Below are 21,544 nucleotides of genomic sequence, written 5' to 3' on the forward strand. Positions count from 1 at the left end.
AAGCCACAGTTTTAGCTGCTGGGTAGAAAGAAGACCAAAGGGTGCCCCAAAGAGAAGACACATTCCCATTTTTACAAAGCGTACCGCTTCGGGATTGATTCTGGATTGTTCTTATACTCAGCAATGCAAAATGATAACATTCCAATGTTTTTGTTGTTTTATAAAGGTTGTAAAATGTTAGTCCAATGCAGAGCAAAAGGAAATGAAGATTTGATCTGTAATCTGCTTCTTATAACACCAGAGGGCTGTTGCAGATCTCACCAGCACTCCTGTTTGGTATTTTTATTAAATTCTAGAAACAAATGGTACAAATTTGACTTGGATCTTACCAGTTTTAGCATTCCATTCACTATAGGATGTAGTTAGATTGAAGTATATCTTGCTAGATTTTATTTTAGGATTCTCACACATTGCAAGGCAGAAGTGGTTAGAAATAGAAATGGATTATCCTTGAACTATCACAAAAGAATCACAATGGGCTGCTTTTCTATGTGCTTCCTAGAAATGACTCTGAAATATTACTCCTACTCTAGTTGCAAGCTATGTAATTCTGTTCACTGGAAAAGAGGGACTTCTTGTAATATACTTTCACCCAGTGGAGAAATGAAGACAGCTCCCTAAATTATGTAAAACTGATCATAGTGAGGCTGTCACAAACTTCTTATGAAAACATGAATGACTGCACTTGGCCATTTGCTTCATTTTCCTTTAATCATGTTTGAAAAAAAAAGAATCTTTGAATCCTTAAAAAGCTTTAGATTTTAACTTAAACTTATAATTTTACCTTTAAGGCTGATCAGATAGCTACGGGAGTAAACAGAAAACTCTTAAAGATTTCAGTGGGTATTGAATGAAGCTCATACTTATCACCTAGATTCAGTTCATCAGCTTGCTGTGATATATGCTATTAAAAAAGAAGAGTATAGCTGAAGGACCTTTTCCAATACTGTCTGAACTATGTGAATAACCTTTCCAGGTTTTAATTTCAACTTTCCTCCTACTGCACCAGTAACAATTATAGTTGTCAATAAACATGAGATACTCAGTGCCAACAGTAAAAGTTATTTTAGTCACATACTACCTAACAGTGCTTAGAGTCTGAACAGTTAAAATATGTTTTCCTTCTGGCAGCCTCTTCTTTTGGTTCAACATAATTTCCATCCATGTGTCTTATCGGCATCCAGAAGTTGGTCTTGTAAAGCAAACAGCAAAACTTTAGTTACATTCTTTTCATTACGAGTCAAAGGTCTAAATTTTGACCAAGAAACTGCCTCGGTCTCAAGTGTGGACAATTTTTTACCACATGATCCTAGGAAAAGCTTTACAGGAAATCATCTGTAAGCCACCTGAGAGTTCTGGGGTTTTATTTAATAGAGGAAAAGACAGCCCCATCCTGGCTAGGGATTCCTTGCTCACTGAGCAACTCAGCTCTTCCACTGGTATCTCTGAAGATAATAGTCTTCACTTAGACTTTTTAAGCATAGTTTCTACCATGTCAATTTTCTGGTTTTGGAACTTTTTCACTGTTACCATCTTATTTTACTCCAGATAAACTGAGAACAGATCACAGGACCAGACCAAAAGCCACAGTGTTTCACTCAACTGGATTCTAAGCTTCAGAGATCAACTGATAGGAAATGTAAACTTTTTATCTAATGCTCCCACGTGTCATATTAAAATATTCTATTTCAGTTATGTGACAGAGGCTGAATCTACTGCAGAGCACTAGATGGCAGTAACATATTACCCTTACCAGTGAAATCATCAACCCACCGAGTCAACAGTCATCTGGGCTGGGAAATGTAAACGAAGTGCAAAATAGAACATTTCATTTCTGAGTTTGTTTTGGTCTGAAGTTGATCTCAGCTGGCCACAAAAACCATTTTGCACGTTGCATAAGGCGTCCTTCCCTGCAAGAGCGAGCTAGTTAAGCTCTTCAAGTGTCTGCCAAGAAAATTGCAGATACTTTTAGTTCAGACACGAGCAAACAGCTTTATGCAAATCACATTTAGCCAAACCTGCCATCATGTAACTGCATAGGAAGTTAGATAAACGTGATCAATGTCAATGGCACAGTGTACAAAAATATAGTTTCAGTGAGTCTTGCGTGGAGATTTTTCATCAAGTGTAAATTGACATAACTGTGCAAGACTCTCCATTCTTATTGTCCAAAACAGATATGAAGCAGTCTGTGAACTGTTACACACTGACATAGATTTCTAACCCTAAATAGGATTATGCTGAGGTTTCTGATTCACTGAGATAGTGAAACTGCGGGGTAAAATTTCTATATTATCTGTGCCAGAATTTACCTCTGTGTTTGTGGAAGAGTTGGATTCTCATGTAGAGCTGAGTGAGGGTCCTGATAACTGATAATTGATAATCCCAACTCAGAATTTGCCTCAATGTTTTCTTCAAGTAATGGCCACATCCTACTTTTTTCCCAAAGAAAATTATTAGAGTTGTACTTTGGCCTCTGAATAGCATGAATTAGCAAAAGACTTTGTTTTTTTTTTAAACCAAATCACTGGGTTTTTTTCAATTTTTCTGGTCTTTTTCCAATGCTGCGTGAAACATCAGGAAAGTATCAGGAAAAAGGAAACCAAATGCTGATGTGACTTCTCAGATTAAAAAAATGATACCACATTGCTTCTATTTCCCCAGATCCCTGGTGTTGTAGGCTGCACAGATCAGTAAGCAGTGTGTGCCCAGCGGTGCCCTTGTTTGTTACACTGTACCTGTGGCCCTTTCCGAATGCTTTGATTTGCCTTCCTGGTTCTACTCTGTTTGGGTACCCAGTTTCCTGCAGTCTTTCCTCACTACTAAGCTCTATTTACTGCCCTTTTCCAGGTGCTGCTTTGCCCTCATTCAGCTCGCATGTGTGCCTTTCTGTGTGTAGCTATTCTTGTTTTCCTTCCCCTTTGCCACATTCGAGTCAGTAACCCGGCACTTGCAGCCTCTGCCAGTTGACTCACCCCACTGTCTATGCAAGGTCATTCTGAAAGACAATGAGGCTGCCACTGGAGCAAAATTGTCCACTGGATCCAAACACATTGGGTTGGTTTGTCACCTTCCCCCAGGAATCATTATCTGCTGTCTTAAGTCCATTGACTAAAGATCTTCTTTCCTGTGCAGATGTGCTTAACTCCCTAGATAGCTCTAGTGAAGGTAAAGTTAGGATAATAATAAATATATTTATTTCCATCCTGCAGGGCCCCTTTGGTTTCTCAGACTGTGGCCTTCTAATACAAAGGGAACAAAATAGTATTTGAAGTAACATGGCAGGCTGGGTTGCCTTACTTTGAGATTACTGGCTTCGAGTTGGGAATTTAGTCCTTTATGAGGCATGAGAGTTAAGGCAAAACTAGAGGATCAGTGTGGAATGCTTAGATATTCTAGATCTGCATTTCATCTTCTCTTTTTATTATATCTCAGCCTTTCCTGATTGAGCTTTTCTGAGCGTTAACCTTTCAAATACCATCTACAGCTGCTGGATGCAACAGGAAATGAGTGATAAAAACTTGCATCAATAATTCTTGTCTGAGTGTGCACCCCGGCCTCAGTTTGTTTGATGTTGCTGTCCTTTTCTAAAAGCAATCATCATATTTTCACTAAATAGTGTATTTAGTACAATATTAAGCTTCACTAGCAAATATTCAGAAAGTCTGCTTTAATTTAATTTAAATTTCCCAGATTTCTTGCCAAACTCCCACTAATAAATTTAGTTAAAATAATAAACTAAAGCAATAATGTGAGACTACAACAAGCATCTTGTCAAAAACATATACATACCCATTTCTAATACAGATCTTGATTGCAGGATTTTTGTATACTTTTGCATCACATTGTATATCATAGGAATTGAGCTCATTCCAGTTGGTCTGTTAAATAATAGAATTTGGAAAGAAACTAATGCTGTCCTCCCAGAAGGATTCACATTCTAATCTCCTGGATTTATTATTATTAAAAATCATATAATAATTCAACTTGGAAGGGACATATGGGATCATCTCATCATCTGGTCCAACCCGCAGCCCAGTGCAGCACCACATTTGAAGTTTGCTCTAATTTCAAGGTCAGACAAATTGCTTAGAGCAATTTGAGCTTTGAGTATCTCCAAAAATGGAGATTTTACAGTCTCTCAGAGCAACTTGTTTCATTGCTGATTATCATTAGCAGTCTGAAAAACCCTTCACTTATAATGCCATAAAATATTCTGATACCTACTGATCATAAAAATTATCAAGACCAAATATTAGCTCCTATTCAAGTCACATTTTCACAATAAACTTATTAGCAAAGATATTAAGCATATAGAATTACTAGTTTAAATGAGAAGACAGGTTAAATACACTTTATGAAAGGAAATTATTTGGTTTATGTGATGCCTGTAATTGTATTTAGTAATCTGCAAGTAATTTCTAGGTCTGTCTTTGCTGAAAGACCTTAAAGGGTCCTCATTTTACTTGTTTACTCTTATTCTCTAATGTGCTCCAAATGGATTTTCAAGTCCTTTTTCTAAGTTACTGACGTGCTTGCCTGTCATTGTGGTGAATTAATCAAGCTTATTATTCAGTGATAATGCTCCCAACTTCGTGGTTCTTACAGCCACACCTTAAGTGTTATCAAGGGTCAGTTTATTCCCATGTTACAAGAAATAAATCAGTGGAAGGCAATGTTCTCTTTCACATGCCCACCTCGCACTCTAACACAATAGACGCTTTTGGTGTCAAAGTAATTTCCTGCTGAAGAAACGTTCCTACCGTTTATTTGAATAGGTGAGCAGCATCACATGAGCCTTTCACAAAGTAAGTGGGTTGGCAAGCAATTTTAGCTTCTGGTGGGCTCACACTCTCCACTCAAAGGTAGAAATCAATTACATGACTTCCAGGCTAAGAAAATGCATTAACTTTTAAAATGAACAGCAGCGGCCTGGTCTTAACAAAAATGTTTAAAACTGACTCTCAAACCATAACTCATTTACCTGGACTGGTGCAAAGCATTTGACACTGTCTCATATTACATCCTTGTCTCTAAATTGGAGAGATCTGATGAATGGGCCACTTGGTGGATACGGAATTGGTTAGATGGTCACACTCAAAAGAGTCGTGGTCAACGGTTTGATGTCCAAGTGGAAACCAGTGAGGAGTCACATTTGTGAGGACAGACAACGGTGAGCTCACTTAAATTTTAACATTACAGGTACTCATGCTTAAACTGCCATAACAGCTTTCAGTTTAACCCGTTGCACAGCTGAAATGCAGGGAGTTTTTCACAGGGCTAAAATTAATGCCTGTATTCAAGGCCCTTCAATGTAATTGTTTATTATGGCATGCTCCACTGAAATACTTATTCACAGGATGCAGTTATTCTTTCTTTGGAAATGAAGGCTTCCAGTGGAGAGTTGTTCCCATTTAAAATGTTCCTGTCTCACAGTAGGACTCCAGGATACTTTCATAATTCAGATTCCAGATGAGAATAGTTGTTTACAGTCAAAGAACAAGAATTACTAAACTAATAGAGAAAGATGGGGTTCTCTTCATGTGTACATATGTGTTCATATATAATCCTTATTAATACATTAAACTAACACGATAGAAAGAAAAAGCATTGGTGGGAAGATTTGTGGTCTACTAGCATGCATCAATATAGAAGTCTATCGCTCTATCTTCCCACATTTTTGTTCCACTAAATTATGAAAACAGCCAATGACGTGCTTGAGAAATGAAGTATCAACCAGATGTTTCCTGAGCAAAGACAACTTGTGTTTCCCTTTACACATCATCTTCTGAGAGGCAGCACTAAAGAGGTTGCCTACCTGACATCATTCACTGTTGATTTTGGGTTACTCGGAATCTTTCCCTTACTTTACCTTCCAACTCAAATATAATAGTTTTAGAGAGAGATCACATAGAAAGAATGGATTTGAATGACTAGAACACAATGTGGAACAATGGTTTATATTCACTTTGTTACACCACCGCTCCTAGTGGAAAAGGGATGGGGTGACTGGTCGTCCCTCCGAAGAACCCCTTTGTATGTGAATAACAACATGCAAAAAGATGTTTTTGTAAGAGATGGTAAATTTAAAACACAAGTTCTATATCAGAATGGAGCCAAAGCTTATTCTGATTTATGGGAAGTCTGATTATTGCACTTTGGACTAGGTGTAGCAACACATACTTAAACAAACTGAAATGTCACTGCGTGTTTATGTCATTATGAAAGCCCATGGTGACCTAACTTTAACAGAAGATCTGATGTTGCATTCCTCTGACAGCACTGGTTCATTGCTTGCAAATAGAGGAGAAGCTGTTTTCAGTAGCAACCCTTTAATCAAACGTGTTTCAATTTGGGAAGTTGTGTACAGCGTAAAAACCTACCTGCGCAGTGGTTTTAACAAGGATGCCTGAGCAGAGGCTGCGTGTTCTATACTCTCAGTGTGAGGGCTGTAAGAAATCGTTTTCAGCAAGACTCACAATGGAGCTGTTCAGCTTTCTGAATGCTCGGTCTTACTATTTCAGCCCACTGGAGACACACACGTACTATATTGTGAGGACAAATAACTGTAATGACAAAGACGCGATAAAGAATTTATGAAACTAAAAATGCTTTCACTTTCTCCCGCTTTCATTAAAGACTAAAAAAAAATTACGTATTGCTTGGAGAAGAAGCCTGAAAAAGCAGTACCTCATCTGTATGTGATTGACGTCTATGCACATACTCAGCCCACTAGGTGTGCATTTCTTGTAAACCTTGAAACTCTTAAGTTTTAAGGCAGGTTTGCAGTTACAGATAGGTTTTGCACTGCTGTGGCACAGAGGTCAGTTGTGTTCAGAAGGAATTTGAAATCAATTAGTTTGCATCACTGTTCCAGGAAGATTCATCCTCAGCTAGGCCCCTTTTAAAATTCTGTTATATCAAGTCCAGAACAATTTGTTTTGCTTTTCTATCTTCTTTTTGAACAATCTACCTAGTCCGACATTTGCTGCTTTGATTCAGGACAGAACTTGTATCTATATCCTGTTGTTCAAAAGTAGCTCTGGTATTCTTGCAATTGTTTGTGGCGTTTGAATTCCCACACACTTAGGACATTGCCAAAATGCTTTCTGAATTCTAAAGGTAATTTTATTTTTACAACTGCCAGAGAATGACTGTACTCAGGCAAAACACCACCATATTTTTGGTATGACAGAGATAATTAATCTTCAGTACACATACATAAAAATTTGGCTCCAGTTTCAGTAAGTGCATGTGTATAAAAAGTATGGAAAGATAACGAGAGTTATGCCTCAGAACTACTCTCTCTCCATGCCTGTTCTTTATCTGCTGGGGGAAAAAAAAAGTGACAGCTAAATTTAGAATGGATTGAAAACTGTCTAGCACTGTAATATTCAATTCAGTAATGGTCTTCCAGTCAAAGATACTTGAAAAATGCCTAAACTGCTGGCAACAAGCTCTTCAGCACACATGGAATCCTACACAGTTCTTACGAATCCAAACTGCTCTTTCAAAAGCCTTTAAAACTAAAACAGTCCATGATATCAGTCTGTCACTTGTGACCTGCCCAGCATGGCCACTCTTAAACATGAGAGATGGAACAAGAGCACTGCACAGACAGAATCACCATTTATGGGAAACAAATATTTACACAGAGTATAAAGGCAATCACTTCAACCATTTCTTTTTTAACAAGACAAAGCTGCCCCATCACAAGATTTGTTCAGTAACAGGATTATATCTAGTAAAAATTCAGAGTATTTTAAATCCCTGAGATTGAGGCCCTCTCGCTTTTTATGCATTCCATTCTCCACCCACCACCCCCAAAGGTGCTGCAAATTTAATTTCCTGCTCAGTTGTGCTGTTAGTGGATTCCCATCCAAAATTAATTTAATGCTTTATATGAAATTTTAGAAATGGAAGCAACCCCAAGTCACACATGAAGTTCATTCACGTTCAGTTATAGGCATTCAGTTTAAAATTAATTTCAATTTCAAATTGCTATCCAAGCTGCTTTATGGAGAACTCTACTGACTCTGAAGTTCTAACTTGTTCCCCTTAAAGTCCCCTTAAATCAGACATGGAAACTAACTCCTCCTTTTTTCCTAGCTGGACAAAGCTAATGGCTTTTACTTTTCATACACAGTTACTGAGATGTGAATGCAAGGCTTCAGGCACAAGTCCTTATATCTGGACTTAAAGCCACCACATGGAAGCTTCTTAACGCGGAGTTCCAGTTCCTACTGCAGACTTCTAGTAGTTTATGTAAATGCCCTCAGCACCTTTTAGGTTTACAACAGGCAGACAGTTTAAGAATGACAAACTTGGGTAGCAAAATTGTTCGAGTTCCATTATTCAATTCCAGCAGGCTTCGCTCGGCAAGGCCACAAAAGCAGATCCAGGCATAATGCAGAGAATTTTCAGCTCAAGTTCAGACATTTTTTCTTGGCAAGATCATTGTCTCTTGTCCAAGGATGCAATATTTCACTCAAGAGAACTCTTCTCACTGACACACAATGACCAGCAAAAGGAAAGCACAGAGTACAAGGCTAAACTTAAGCACTTTCAAAAGGAATGATGTCTTTCAAAAAAAAATGATGTTTGTGTTACCTTGTCAGTGGCTAGCTCTTCAGTTTGAGATGCAAACAAAGATCCAATAGGCATAAACCAACTAAAATAAAATCCTTTCCAATATTAGAGGTAGATTTTATCCAATATAATAGATAATAGCCACTCCTCTAAGTGCAGAGCTCTAGGAATTAAACAATTAAGACCAACTTTGACCTATGTGCTCTTAGAATAACTACAGCAAGCTTTCTGCATATCCTTCAAGAAAGCAGGCACACCACTCTGCAAAGAGAAAAAAGGAAGAGTCATTGTTGTATAATGTAACCAAGAAAAACCACAAGTAAGGTGAGAATTCCCGCTATAAAGATCAAGGCCTTCAAACAAATATAGGATAATTCTGAGATCTGGCACAAAGCAGCAGACCGCTCCACTAACACTTCAGGAGCAGATTTCATTTCCGCAGTTTGCTTGTGTTAGGGCTACTCACATGTGCTCTGGAATGTGGATTTGTTGTTGTAGGTGCAAAAATGTACCTGCCTGCTTGAGTAACCAAAGAAATTTGATAGGAATAAGCAAATTTAAGACAACTGCCATGAGAGCAAACAACAGTGAGTGCATAACAGCTGGAACAATCAATACATTGAATTGAGAACCAATAACTACCCAACCTGCAGAAGACAGGTATGGATGCAGTGAATACATTGTTGGTAACAGATTAGCCAAAGCCCAACATGCTGTCAACCTTCACCTACCTTGGCAGCCCAATTGACCAGCCATGACGGAATCATGCCACCGGGGTTATCGAAATAGTACATATAGACTAGAGATGAGAGAGAAGTTACCAGAAAGTTATCCAGCCAGTCTGAATATTAGCTCCAACACCGTATGACAAGCTGTCAGTGTGCATGACTGAAGCACCAAGCACAATAATTCTGCTCTAAATTCCTCACAAAACTGTCAACTTGTACTGAAGTGGAATGTGAAATAAGCCTACCCATTCCCAGTTAACCTCTGGGAAGCTGGGAGCACCATAATATTAATTTGGACTATTGCAAACCATTTTAGGCAGCCTGTTTTGTAAGGTTGTCTTTAAAGGGCTAATTTCAGACGGGAGCCGATCTCTAGGCAAACCCTTTAATCTCTACATCTGTCAAACACGATACTGAAATCACTGCGGAGTTAACCAGACAGCAGCGAACATCAGGCCCTACCCAACTGAACTGGCTGGTAGGAAAAGAAGTGTGGGCTGGGGGAGAGGAATGGGATGCGGGGGTGGAACAAAGTGATCAGTAATCTGTTCTTAACTACCCAGCCCAACTGTTAAATAAAAGACTCTTAACAGTAGCACTCTACACTGGATGTTACCAGAAGTTCCATTAATTTTTAAGTGTTCCTAGTGCTCAGTATATCCACTTTATAGGAACTGGCTTCAGCTTAAAATTTCCAGTCTCCCTCCTTGTGCACTTTGCTAATGCATACATTCTCTGACTGCATGATTTGGGATTGCGTTTTCTTGACCTCTTACCTTTAGATCCAGTCTTGCCATCACTTTCAATTGCCAAACTTTGTTTATAGCTTTTAACTCTGATAATACCAGGTTTTTCAGGGCACTGTGGAACAGACACACTTTTTGCTAACACAACCCAGATCTTCCGCCCATCAACATCCACCTCTCGACATTCACGAATATAGACATACTGTGTGCCAAGTTGAGGAGGCATGTCAAAATAGTGTCAGTTTGACAGATGATGAATTGACAAGTGAATTCCATTACAAATACCAGCCCCTTCAACTTATTTCTCATGTTTCTACAGGATTCAGTCCTGCAGAGCAATAATTCAGCTATGTGAGCATTAGCTGTGTGTGTGGCACCCACGCTTTTCTTCACACTATACATATTCATGTAACATTAGGACTCCAAGCTCTTAGATCAAGATCAGTCCATTGTTGGGATCCCTGAGTGACCAGGTGCCAAAAAACTGCAAGAAGAACAAAAAGCTTGAAAGGATACATCTCTGTTTGAGAGAGGAAAAGGGTACTTCACTTCCCAGTAGATTACTTTTTCACCATCATATGTTTTCTCATATAGTTCTAGAGTTGAAAGAGAAAGATTGTTAGATATTTTTGATTTCTGTTGCAACAAAACCACACATGGCATCAAGAACTGCTTATACAGCTGGAACAGACTTATAATCTCATTGCTAAGGCAAAAAGAGTGCCACAGATGGGAGATTCTTTCCCTGCAGATCACCTTGCAAACTAGGCTTCTGTTAGTATGCCCTGCAAGCCAACTGTTACCCACAAAACCAGCTTCTCCTGTTCTCCAGGTTGGAGCAGTATTGGACACACAATATTCCAAGTGCTGTAATAAGCCACAGCATTATGCTATCCACCAGAGGTCACTGAAACATTTATTTTATTATATGAGCTCTACTTTCATCTCTAACTGCAGAGCTTTTCCAGCAGCCTGCTTTGGAAATAGCCAGGGTACTAACAGTACTGCAACAGCAGCAGCAGGCTGAAACCAGAATTTCTGAGGCCTCTGACAAACCCTTGTCGAGAACAAATTGAAGAATGGTCACGCTTGTGTCCATTTTGAAGCTAAAAGGAAGGTGTTAACATTATGCCTATGTCCTTCAAGAGTTAACTTCTGTGAAGAGCTGGACTGGAAGTACCAGCACAAGTATAAATTCACAGATTAACATATCACAGTCAGCAAGGATATAAGCGCCAGCTCTGCAACATTATCTAGTTTTTAGCTGAAGGGTGTAGCTTCCCCCAACTGCTTCCTTTCTTTTCTCTAAGAAGGCATTAAAAAAAAAGTATTTATTTAAGAATGATTCAGTTCTCCTAAATGCACTTAAATCAAAGAGTATGGAATTAACTTAAAATAACATAGTAGTTTAGATCCAATATGATAACGTTGAGTCTCACTCCAGCTCTTTTTATTTAACTAATGGCAACCCATTTCTGAGTATCAAAGGTGCCAAGAACAAGCAATGCTTTCAGGAAAAGACATTCCATCACTGATCAGACCTGCTGCAATACCTAAAGATGCACGAAAGGCGGCATCTCCATTTCTCCACAGAACATCTACTAAAATTTAATATAGGAATGCCAACAAGTAGAAGCTGCAAGGTGCTCCAGCATAACAACTGATGCCGATTACACACTTTAAACAACATGGAAAGAATTCACCCCAGAGGGAAGCTGTATGGTGATGTTAGCTATTCCACTTCACTCTTTACATGTATACTTACAGAGTGTAACTTTATTGCAAAAGATACTTAAGTCAACCTAAGAGTCTTTGGATGTAGCAACTTTAAAATACGCTTGAAGAAAATTTCAGTGGGAAGAGTCAATGTGGACATAAAGCTTGCTTTTAAACTACCAAGGCAAGCTTACCTTTAACGTATTGATCCCATTGTTTTCTGAAATCTAAATCCATATAGACATCCAAACACAGTTTGGGGGGACAGTCAGCAAGAACACCAAAGATTTTATACTCATAAAGTCCTGATTGCTGTGGAAACAGAATGGGGAAAGGAAAAGTCACACAGGAAAGGGAAGTACTCTGCAGCAGGGAGAACAGCTGAAGGAAGTTAGGTGGGGCGCAAACTACAAATTTGCTCAAGAGCTGCGAAAGTAAGTGTTCAAAAAACAATGCAAGATTCAGTCTTTAACCTCTCAACTTTTTGATCTATACACAAAAGTTTAAATCCAACAGGGTGACCTGCCCAGCACAATGGTTGTTCCTTCCCTTAGACCAGCACCCTTTTAATTCATTAAGTACTTCCAAAGGGAGCATGTTTCTTCAGGCAGGCACACACATACACTTCTTTTCACCTCCAGTGGTCAGTGTGGACTACACCCTGCCCACACTGGAGCTTACCAGAAGCATTAAATTCTTGTGGCAAGGTCTCCAGGCCCTACAGAAGGTGCTCAAGAAGCCTGGCCATTTCCAGGAGGTTACAGAGTGTGGCACAACCTGTAAGAAGCTTTCCAGCACGTTAGGTGTGCTTATCTTTCAGGTTGTGATACAGGAATGCTTTATAATGTCCATGCTTATATACAATGCATTATTATATCTGCCTTGAATACTTATCAGCTATTTTCTTTCTGAAAGCTGTCTGCACTGAAGGGGTGGGGTGCAGGATATCTCGTATGTTAATGCTTTTTATGTTTCTCTGAACATATGGAAATCCCATCTGTGCCTACAGAGCAACATTTCTACTATTGTTAGTACCAGCTCTGGACTAAATTAAAACAATGTAAGTATTTTGAATATACAGCGTAGGAGTGAAGTTCAAGCACTCCCAAGAAAAGGGAGGGAAGGATTATACAACATTCTGTTAATGAGGGTTGATTTTTCTTCTTCCCCTCCTCTTCACAAAGCAACTCCAAAAGACAAAGATTTCATGCACTAGAAGACAATAATAATGAGACCAAGAAGCTTAAGCCACTCATCAACACTGTGGCTTCACTGAAGCATCAATCAATCCCTAGCTTCAAACCTGAGCTGTTCAGCACATGTGCAGCCCCATGCACTCACATCATGTTTGTAAAAGGTATCAACACGTTTATTGTCACAAGAAACACCAATTTTGAAAGTATCACACCTGAAACTAAGCTGAGATCCAACAGCATAGGCCAAAACGCTACCCTGGTACTTCAAAAATGATTGCTTTAGCTTAAACACCATTTCATTCCAGGTCACTAGTCGGAAATATGGATTAATGTATATTTACGTTAAGTGTCAAGTAAGGCAGGAGAACAACCAATCACAATTCTCCTTGTGCTTGTGGTAACAGAAAAAATGTCTTACTTTCTCATGTCCTTGGGCTGCTCTCCCGCTGGATCAGGGGCTCCAAGCCCCATCCAACCTGGCCTTGAACCCCTCCAGGGAGGGGCAGCCACCACTGCTCTGGGCAACCCGGGATAGTGTCTCACCATCCTTATTGTGAAGAATTTCTTCCTAGCGTCTAATCTAAATCTTCCCCCTTCCAATTTAAAGCCATTCCCTCTTCTCCTATCACTCCATGTCCTTGTAAAAAGCACCTCCCCAGCTTCCCTGGAGCCCCTTTCAGTGCTGGAAGCTGCTCTAAGGTCTCCTCGGAGCCCTCTCCTCTCCAGGCTGAGCAACCCCAACTCTCAGCCTGTCCTCACAACAGAGATGCTCCAGCCCCCGCATCTTCCTCCGGACTCACAACAGCTCCATAACCTCCTTACGCTGCTGCGGCTCCCAGAGCTGCACAGGGGGCTCCAGGCGGGGTGTCAGGAGAGACGAGGGGCAGCGAGCCCCCCTCGCCCTGCCCTGGCTGCAGCCCCGCAGCTCTCCCCACGCTCAGTTAACGGCATCACCCCCAAAGCCGCTTCGTGCCGGCCGGGGGGCACCGAGCCGAGCCCCCAGCTCGCACCTCGTCCTGCAGCCGGTAGATGCTCACGCCCATGCTCTGCACCAGCAGCTGCCACGGTTCCCCCAGCGCCGGCTGCTGCAGCTCGCGGCAGGCGGCTCGGAACTGCTCCTCCGGGAAGCCCCGCGGCGGCCGAGCCTCCTCCATGCTCGGCGCTGGGGCTGGAGGCGGAGCGAGGCCGGAGGCCGCGGGGATGGGCGCCCCTCCCCGCCGGGACGGGCAGCGGGAGGAGCACAGCACGGGCTGGGTCGGAAGGGACCTCAAAGGGTGTCCAGTTACAACGCTGGACACCTCCCACTGGATCGGGGCTCCAAGCCCCATCCAACCCGACGGGGCAGCCACCGCTGCTCTGGGCAACGTGGGACACGGTCTCCCCACCCTCATCGTGAAGATTTTCTTCCTAATGTCTAATCGAAACCTTCCCCCTTCCAATTTAAAGCCATTCCCCCTTCTCCTATCACTCCGTGCCCTTGTAAAAAATCCCTCCCTAGCTTTCCCGGAGCCCCTTTCAGTGCTGGAAGCTGCTCTAAGCCTTCTCTTCAGGCTGAACAACCCCAACTCTCTCCATCTGTCCCCACAGCCGAGGTGCTCCAGCCCTCAGATCATCCTCTGGACTCACAACAATTCCATATCCGTATTATAGTGGGGATCCCAGAGCTGGACACGGGACTCCAGGTGGGGTCTCAGGAGAGAGGAGAGGCAGAAAATTAAAGCCACTCCGCCTCCTGCTATCACACCGTGCACTTGTCCCTCCGCTGTCGGGACACACCTCGCACCTCTGGCTCCCAGTGAATGGCACCGCCTGTAACACTGTGTGAGGCTGGCAGAGCGTTCCAGGACAAAATGCAAATGGCTAGGGCAGGTTTTCTCCCTGGAGTTGTAAATTCGTGTTATTACGCCTTTATTCTTCGAACTCCTGTAGTATTTTCCTACAGAACACACTGTTTTCAGAATGAAACGCAAGCAGCTCTGAGCTACAGGGCATCATCAAACCTGCTGACTGATGATAAGCAGCCTGACAACGCAAGCCTAATGTTCCTGGTGGTAACCTCTGTGCAAGGCTAGCAAAATCTAGCTTTTTCTAGCTTACCTGCCAAGCAGCTGACTTCTTTGACAGAGTTCACTTATGTCAGCTGTCCCTTCCAGTTCCAGTCCATTGGTTTGCAAGCAGAGCATGAGAATTTCTGGCTGACTCTGGTTTGGACATGCAGGCTGAGTGTCATCTTTGTACAGCCCAGGAAACTTTCAGAGAGAGAGTTTTGGCAGAAGGCGAGATGGTATCTCACAACTCTCCCACCATCATATAAATATATGCCATAACTTGACCTGTAGCATCTCTCTAAAATAATGTCACTAACAGTCAAAAGTCTCTGCCCATACATTACCAGCTCTCACATCCCCAGTGAAAATGCTTGGTGCACATTCCACTTCTTTTAGTTTATTTTATTAGTGTGCTTACATGTATTATGACCTATTAATATTAATCTTTATATCATACGTATAAAATATTTTGGCTTATTTATGTTCTTTGTGAATTACAATAGTGTGCTTTCTGACAGCTCAGCTGGTCTCCAAAACATGATGACAATACGTTTCTTACAACTGAACCCTTACAAGTAGATTCTTGGCTGAGTTAAATTCAGTGAAGCTGTGCTGCTTACCCAGCAGAGGATCAGGTCTTGAAAATGGAATATGAGGCGATGGTCTGTGATACTGATCAAGGTTATCTTGCAGAAATATTTAAACAGTAGTTTTCTTTTTGCAGTGATTTTCTCACATTTCTATTGCTTTTTTAAATCCCATTCATGCTGTGAAATAGCACTCATGTAAGACTGAAAGAGTTTGTAGTGCTTGTTTGTACAGAGATGACTTTCACCCAGTATGAAAAGAAGGAATTGTGAGTCAAAGTTTGGTGTTTAAAATGCAGCAAGAACAGAGGCCTGTAAGTGAGCCTGTGAGACTGCATGATCTCTTAGGGACCTGTGTTTGTGCAAAAGGACTGAAATGACCACAGTTCAATGTTGCCTGTTGGTTTGCGGTAAATATTTTGCATTATATGATTTCCTACATGGCATCAGAGTTGGGCCTTGGCTACAGCTGCCTGCCACTCCCTCCCTCCCTCAGCATTCATGGAAAAAGAGATTTATCTCACCAAGTTACTCTAGGGACCAAAGCTTTCAAAAAAAGGCATTACTATGTGACCTTTTCTCTTGGTAAATAAGGAGTGGTGCTTACTAAGAAAGCACAAACAGTTCTGAAAGGAGACTTTATTTTCTGTTTCCATGTATGTTTATGTAAGTGTTATTATTTATCATTTGTATGTCCATGTGTTGCCCTCAGTTTAGGGACAGAAGCTAGATTTTGAGCTCAAACCCTTGGATATCTGCAGTACTAGGCAGTGTGGCTGTGGTCTGGGGTGAATTCAGACACAGAGGGGGACTCCCTACAGCTCTGCTCCAGCAGACAGCAGGAGAGCAACTGCTTCAGGGCAGCTGGGTCTGGGAACATGAACCCAGGCTTGAGCACAGCTACCAAAGGCAGCCTAGATACAGCACGATCCAGTCCCACACATGGATCAGGGACCTAAATATTAACTGAATGAAAATAGAGGGTTACTATTCTAGGGCAGTGAGGGGGAGTTTCAGAAGTGCCTACAACTTGACCCACATACTTTGTATTTATTAGGTACTGCAGGTTCTGCTGGGAAACAAAACCTCAAAGAAACTTGCTGATCTGGCCTAATGGGACTAATGCACCTAAATTACCCACTGTTTTGGTTTTTTTCATATTGGAAATAATCTGTATTAATTCCACCCTAGCACCTAACCTTTCTGCTACTGGGATCAACGCCGAGTAATCCACTGAATTCTATGGTGTGAAATCAAACCAGTAAATTGGAGAACTCCTCCATCAGGAAATCATATGTGACCAAAAATGAAAACGGCAATGAATGCTACATTGGTGCTTTCAGGCCCTAGATAGTTTTCTGTGTTTGTTTTGGATATGGGTATCCATACATGAGACAGCGCTGCCACTATATTGTGTTTTCCTGCATTTGTCCCTGTGGGGCACTGGTGCACTTCGAGAAATTCCTGAAGATGATCTAAGGACGCTGGATTTTGATGGATTCAGCTGCTCTGCAGGCATTTATATACTATTGTAATTTTATTTTACTCAGCACATTCCACAAACTTTGAAAAAGTGCTGAATAGTCCTGACACTCTATTTATACGATATGCACATTTGTATTTCTATTACAGATAGGCAAACCAATGATATCTTCTGCTACTAATTTCCTGTCTTCTAATACCAAATATTTATCTTTGGTAAAGAGTTTGAATATGCTGGATTCCTGGTGTCAGGACCCATCTCTCTCATTTGGTCGTGCTTACTTTTGACTTACACCTTTCAGCCACAGCTGTCCGGAGAGTAATGCACTCCTAGTGGAAATAAACTGGAGATGGTGAGGTTTGACCTATTTACCTGGCCTTGAGGAAGGAGGGGTAATTTTAAAACTTCACTTTGGGAAAGAAGGGATTGCATTATTATCTGCATGACCTAATATGACTCATTCAAAAGATAAGTAAAGCTACTTAGATCTTGACTTCATTTGGCAAATGATTGTCGATACCACACCCTCTACTTTGCTAACCTGTTTACACAGACGTAGAAATATTTCTAAAACGTTCCCTCAGCCTGTGTGGCAAAAGCAGATGATATATATGAAAAGTTCTCTTCTGTGGGAACAGTGGGAACTAGTCTTCCTGCAGTAATTTTTTCTTTTCTTTCATAACTGTCTTTTAGCTCAGACACTTGACTGACTGTTAATTTCACAGAAGACAACTATTATGTAGGAGAAAATCTGGGTATTTTAGCTCTATGCAGTATTTTACATATATCTTGTGTATAGATTTAGTCTCAGGGATCATAGCAGAGTAGCCCTATGTGCTGGCAGAGCAGGGAAGCAGGATACAAAACATCTCTTGATGTCACCCCCTAGGTGAGCTTGGACAAATCACTTTTTCAGCTCTTTGTTTGCATTTTCCTTCATGTCTTAGGGCCCTCTAAATTCACTGGGGTACTCAATGCAGGTGGAAGAACAAGAAACACCCTCTGCAGAGCCACAGGAAGAGATCGTTCCTACCCTGACTTAAATCTCAGCTCAATCTGCTGGATCCTGCTGCAATAGTCTCTAACCAAAAGTACTGATATGGTGAAATTTGAAATTACGTTGTCTTGTGTTTGTAACCAGGCTTCCTCCTAGCTCAGCCAGAAAGCTCTCGTGTCACTAATCAACCAGACGTTCTGTAAATGTCTTGTGCAAGATTCAGGATTTGGCTTCTGGGTGTGTGGTGGATCCCTCTGCTAACTAAAAGCACATGTTTGCCTAAGGAATGCAGCTCTTCAAATGTGAAGTTCATGTAATTATGAAAGCAGTAGGAGATAAGAATAATTGTTTTCAGTTCCACATGTCCTGTCTTCTTCAGCACTGCAGGAAGATTAAGTGAAAGTCGAGTAAGGCAATAATGAAGTCCAAATGCGCAGCAGGATAACTGATGTTGACCAAAGTACTGGTAGGACCTAGTGGAGTTCAAAGAAAATTCCTTTCCATATTCCTAGTCACCAAAGAGGATTCTCATTATAAGCACATCCATTTTGTGAGCCTGATTACACACAGACTGGGTGGTTTGCACAGCTATCAGCCACCAGGGCTGAACTCCCTCACACTGCAAACTGTTTTAATGAGGGGACCTACAGCATTTGATGTGAAATTATTTGGTTCTGTGGTTTAACTGGCTCTGTTAAGGACTTCATTCCCCGTCACAAAACACACACACTGCATGACACAATAAGCACAATTTACAACATGTTAAGCATGCTTTCTAAAGTTAAGAGTGCTTTCTAAAAGTTTCAGTAAATGCAAATCAACTGGCGTGTTTTGTCCGTGTGTGGGCTTAGGGATGAAATAAAGGAAAACTCAGTGGAGGATTAGGGAAAAGGCAAGAAAAACTAATTGAATAGGGAGTCCACAATAGTTGTACTTTGCCAGATTAATGAGTCACTGTTCGCTGCACTGTTGAGGCCCAGGAGACTGTTAGAAACTCAAAGGAAGCCATGAAGTATTACAAGTGTGTCTTAGTAGGCAGAGCAACAGCATTGCTCAATTTAGGAGTAAAGCTCTGCTCTCTCAATAGGCTGTGTGAGTTCCAGAATCACACAGGCTTCTTGCTTATTATTGTCTCTGCTGCTAGGGCTGCACCTCCTCCAAAACAGCTGTGTTAAGGCCACAGGGAGGAGATTTTGTCATTTAGGGCAGGTCCCAAAGGGGAACTATGTAGTGTTAAAGCACAGCAGTCCAAAATTGTGAACCTGTAACCCCCCACTGCAGCTGTTCCTCAGTCCTGAAGTTTCCTCAGCTGTTTGCGCTGAATTTCTACAGGTACCAAACAAGTTGCTTCGGGTATGTTTGGTGCTTCTTTCCTTATATCCTTGGAGAGTCATGCTCAGAATGCAGCAGGACCTTAAAAGGCAGACGTAGTCAGTTGTCCCTTTTTGAAAAAGTTAGAGGGGTGCTGCCTAAGTCGTATTCGACCCTTATGTGCCTGAGAGTTACAACCTCATCCTTCTAGGGGAGAGCCTGCCTATCTCTCGGCACTAGAGGGAGACGACATTCCCATCACTTTCCATCGCAGCTTTTCTGCTTCACAAAAAGGAGCTACAATTGCACGGGGTCTAGAAAACAGCATGACTTTCTAACTATTGTTAGGGCATTTATTTGTACAGAAACACGTGAATTCAAAGCCCAGCTTCAATGCTTGTTTATGTGCACTTCAGATTAGTTCCTCAAAAATCAGGATTGGGAATTGTGTTTTGTAATATTTTCAGTATTTTATGTAATGATTGCAGTAATAATGGTGCGAAAAAATAGGAATGTACTAGTGGAACTGTTGACGCTGTAGGCATGGGAGGAATGTTCTCTGTCAGCATAGGAGGACCAAATACTGCACTGGAAGGACTAGAGAGAAATTGATGTAATAGGAACGGAGTAAAATTTAGGTCATGCACATATGTGCTAAAAGCAAGGATTTCTGATATAAAGCAATAAATGGAACTGATACTGGAGAAAAATCCAGACCTTCTGAACAATCAGAGGATAGTTATGAAATGTTAGTATTTCTGGTAGAGAGAGGAAAATACTTGCACTTTTATGCAGGATTCTGGTCAGGCCACATCTAAAAAAAATGGTGATTGAAAATAAGACTGAGAGAGTCTGATTTCTGCCTCTCAGGATGTTAGAGGGTTAATTGCCAAAAGAAAGAACATCTGTTTCAGCCAGAGGCTTGTTCATCTGTGTATAATTGTCTATGGATTCATGCAGCTAGAAACAAGATAGAGGTTCCTGGATATCAGCAGAATAAGGCTCAGAACCTTCCAACAGGAGGAGTAGGAAACCTGTTTGGTTTGAGGTGGAACTCAGCAAGTTTAATAAGGATATTTTACCTGATACAGCTGCCTGTATTAGGAAGGACTGGACTTAATAGCCCAAGAGATGCTCTCTAATGACAGTTCCCCTGTCATCTGCTGAAATGCTGATGTGTTTGGAAGGAACACTTGCAAATGTGGACAAATGGCAGTTTCTTGCATGAAGCTCTTCCAGAACCGCCTGGGCTGATTCGGCTGGAGGAAATGACCCCTTGGCATCACTGGGGAGTTCTTAGGAACACACAGGGGGAAAGCCCAGCCCCTGTGAAGCTGATGTGAGTTTTGCTATTCATTTCTGTGAGGCCAGGATTTCACTCTGGAGAGGGAGTCGAAAGTACATGTGTGCTCTCAGAGACAGAGTAACTGATTAAATACAGCTGGTGCACTGCCCTTTTATCCATCATTGATAAAAGTGCCTTTTGAATATAAACTTTGGGTAACTTTAACCACAAAATTCAAACATGTCCTTTACAGCCCTTAAAAGCAAAATCTCTCTGCTTTTTGTCTGCAAAGAACGGACATCACAGCAAAAAATTACAGATAGTCTGTACTCCTCCACTCCAAACCCCTGCAGTTCTTGCTCGAAATGTGTGATCAAAGCATATTTCTATATGATACATAAAACTTTATCTTTTAAGGCTGTAATCCAAAAGTCTGCTCCTCCTCATTCGATTCCTGCGGAGCTGAACCCCGGCTCGGAGTTTGTCTGGGTGTCAGCTGGGAGCTGGCTCCCGCAGGACCCTGCGCTGCCCCTGCGGACCCCCCAGAGGGCTCGGGGCAGGCAGCGAGCCCTCTGCCCGCACGGCACCGTGCTGCGCGGACCCCGCCGGGGTCGGACACCCGTGCCGGGGCCGGGCGGAGGGCAGGGGGGGCCGGGCGGAGGGCAGGGGGGGCCGGGCGGCGCCGCCCCAGCCCCCGCGGCCGCAGGGCGCGATGCGGAGCCGCGGCGCCTCCTCTCCCCGCGCATCTCCCACCCGGGCGAGCGGAGGGCAGGGCAGGCGCCTCGCTCGCCCTGCCCAGCCCGGCCCCTGGAGGCCACAGCCTTCCTCCCGGCCCGAGCGGGACCTTCCCGGTGCGCC

The 21,544-nt window shown here is 42.0% G+C and overlaps 2 protein-coding genes across 4 annotated transcripts in view; one reads left to right on the forward strand and one right to left on the reverse strand.

Annotated features, from left to right (window-relative positions):
* MMD (monocyte to macrophage differentiation associated) overlaps positions 1-21,544 on the forward strand; it is a 372,596-nt gene that overhangs the window by 261,877 nt on the left and 89,175 nt on the right. The gene's annotated exons all lie outside the window — the stretch shown is intronic.
* On the reverse strand, positions 7,154-14,186 carry PCTP (phosphatidylcholine transfer protein). Of its 3 annotated transcripts, XR_011338768.1 has the most exons (7): positions 13,986-14,186; positions 11,974-12,091; positions 10,580-10,659; positions 10,094-10,265; positions 9,321-9,388; positions 8,611-8,850; positions 7,154-8,506 (listed from the first exon to the last, which is right to left on the reverse strand). XR_011338768.1 is itself a non-coding variant. In XM_069872428.1 (6 exons), exons 1-6 carry the CDS (start codon positions 14,127-14,129, stop codon positions 8,785-8,787), a joined length of 648 nt encoding a protein of 215 aa, XP_069728529.1. In that variant the 5' UTR covers positions 14,130-14,186; the 3' UTR covers positions 7,154-8,784. The 3 variants fall into 3 exon arrangements, 2 of the variants coding, with proteins under 2 accessions (XP_069728529.1, XP_069728530.1); XM_069872428.1 differs by having other exon boundaries at positions 7,154-8,850; XM_069872429.1 differs by lacking the exon at positions 13,986-14,186 and adding an exon at positions 12,461-12,921 and having other exon boundaries at positions 7,154-8,850.

The sequence above is a fragment of the Phaenicophaeus curvirostris genome, chromosome 19 (assembly GCF_032191515.1).
Source record: "Phaenicophaeus curvirostris isolate KB17595 chromosome 19, BPBGC_Pcur_1.0, whole genome shotgun sequence".
Classification (NCBI taxonomy): Eukaryota; Metazoa; Chordata; class Aves; order Cuculiformes; family Cuculidae; genus Phaenicophaeus; species Phaenicophaeus curvirostris.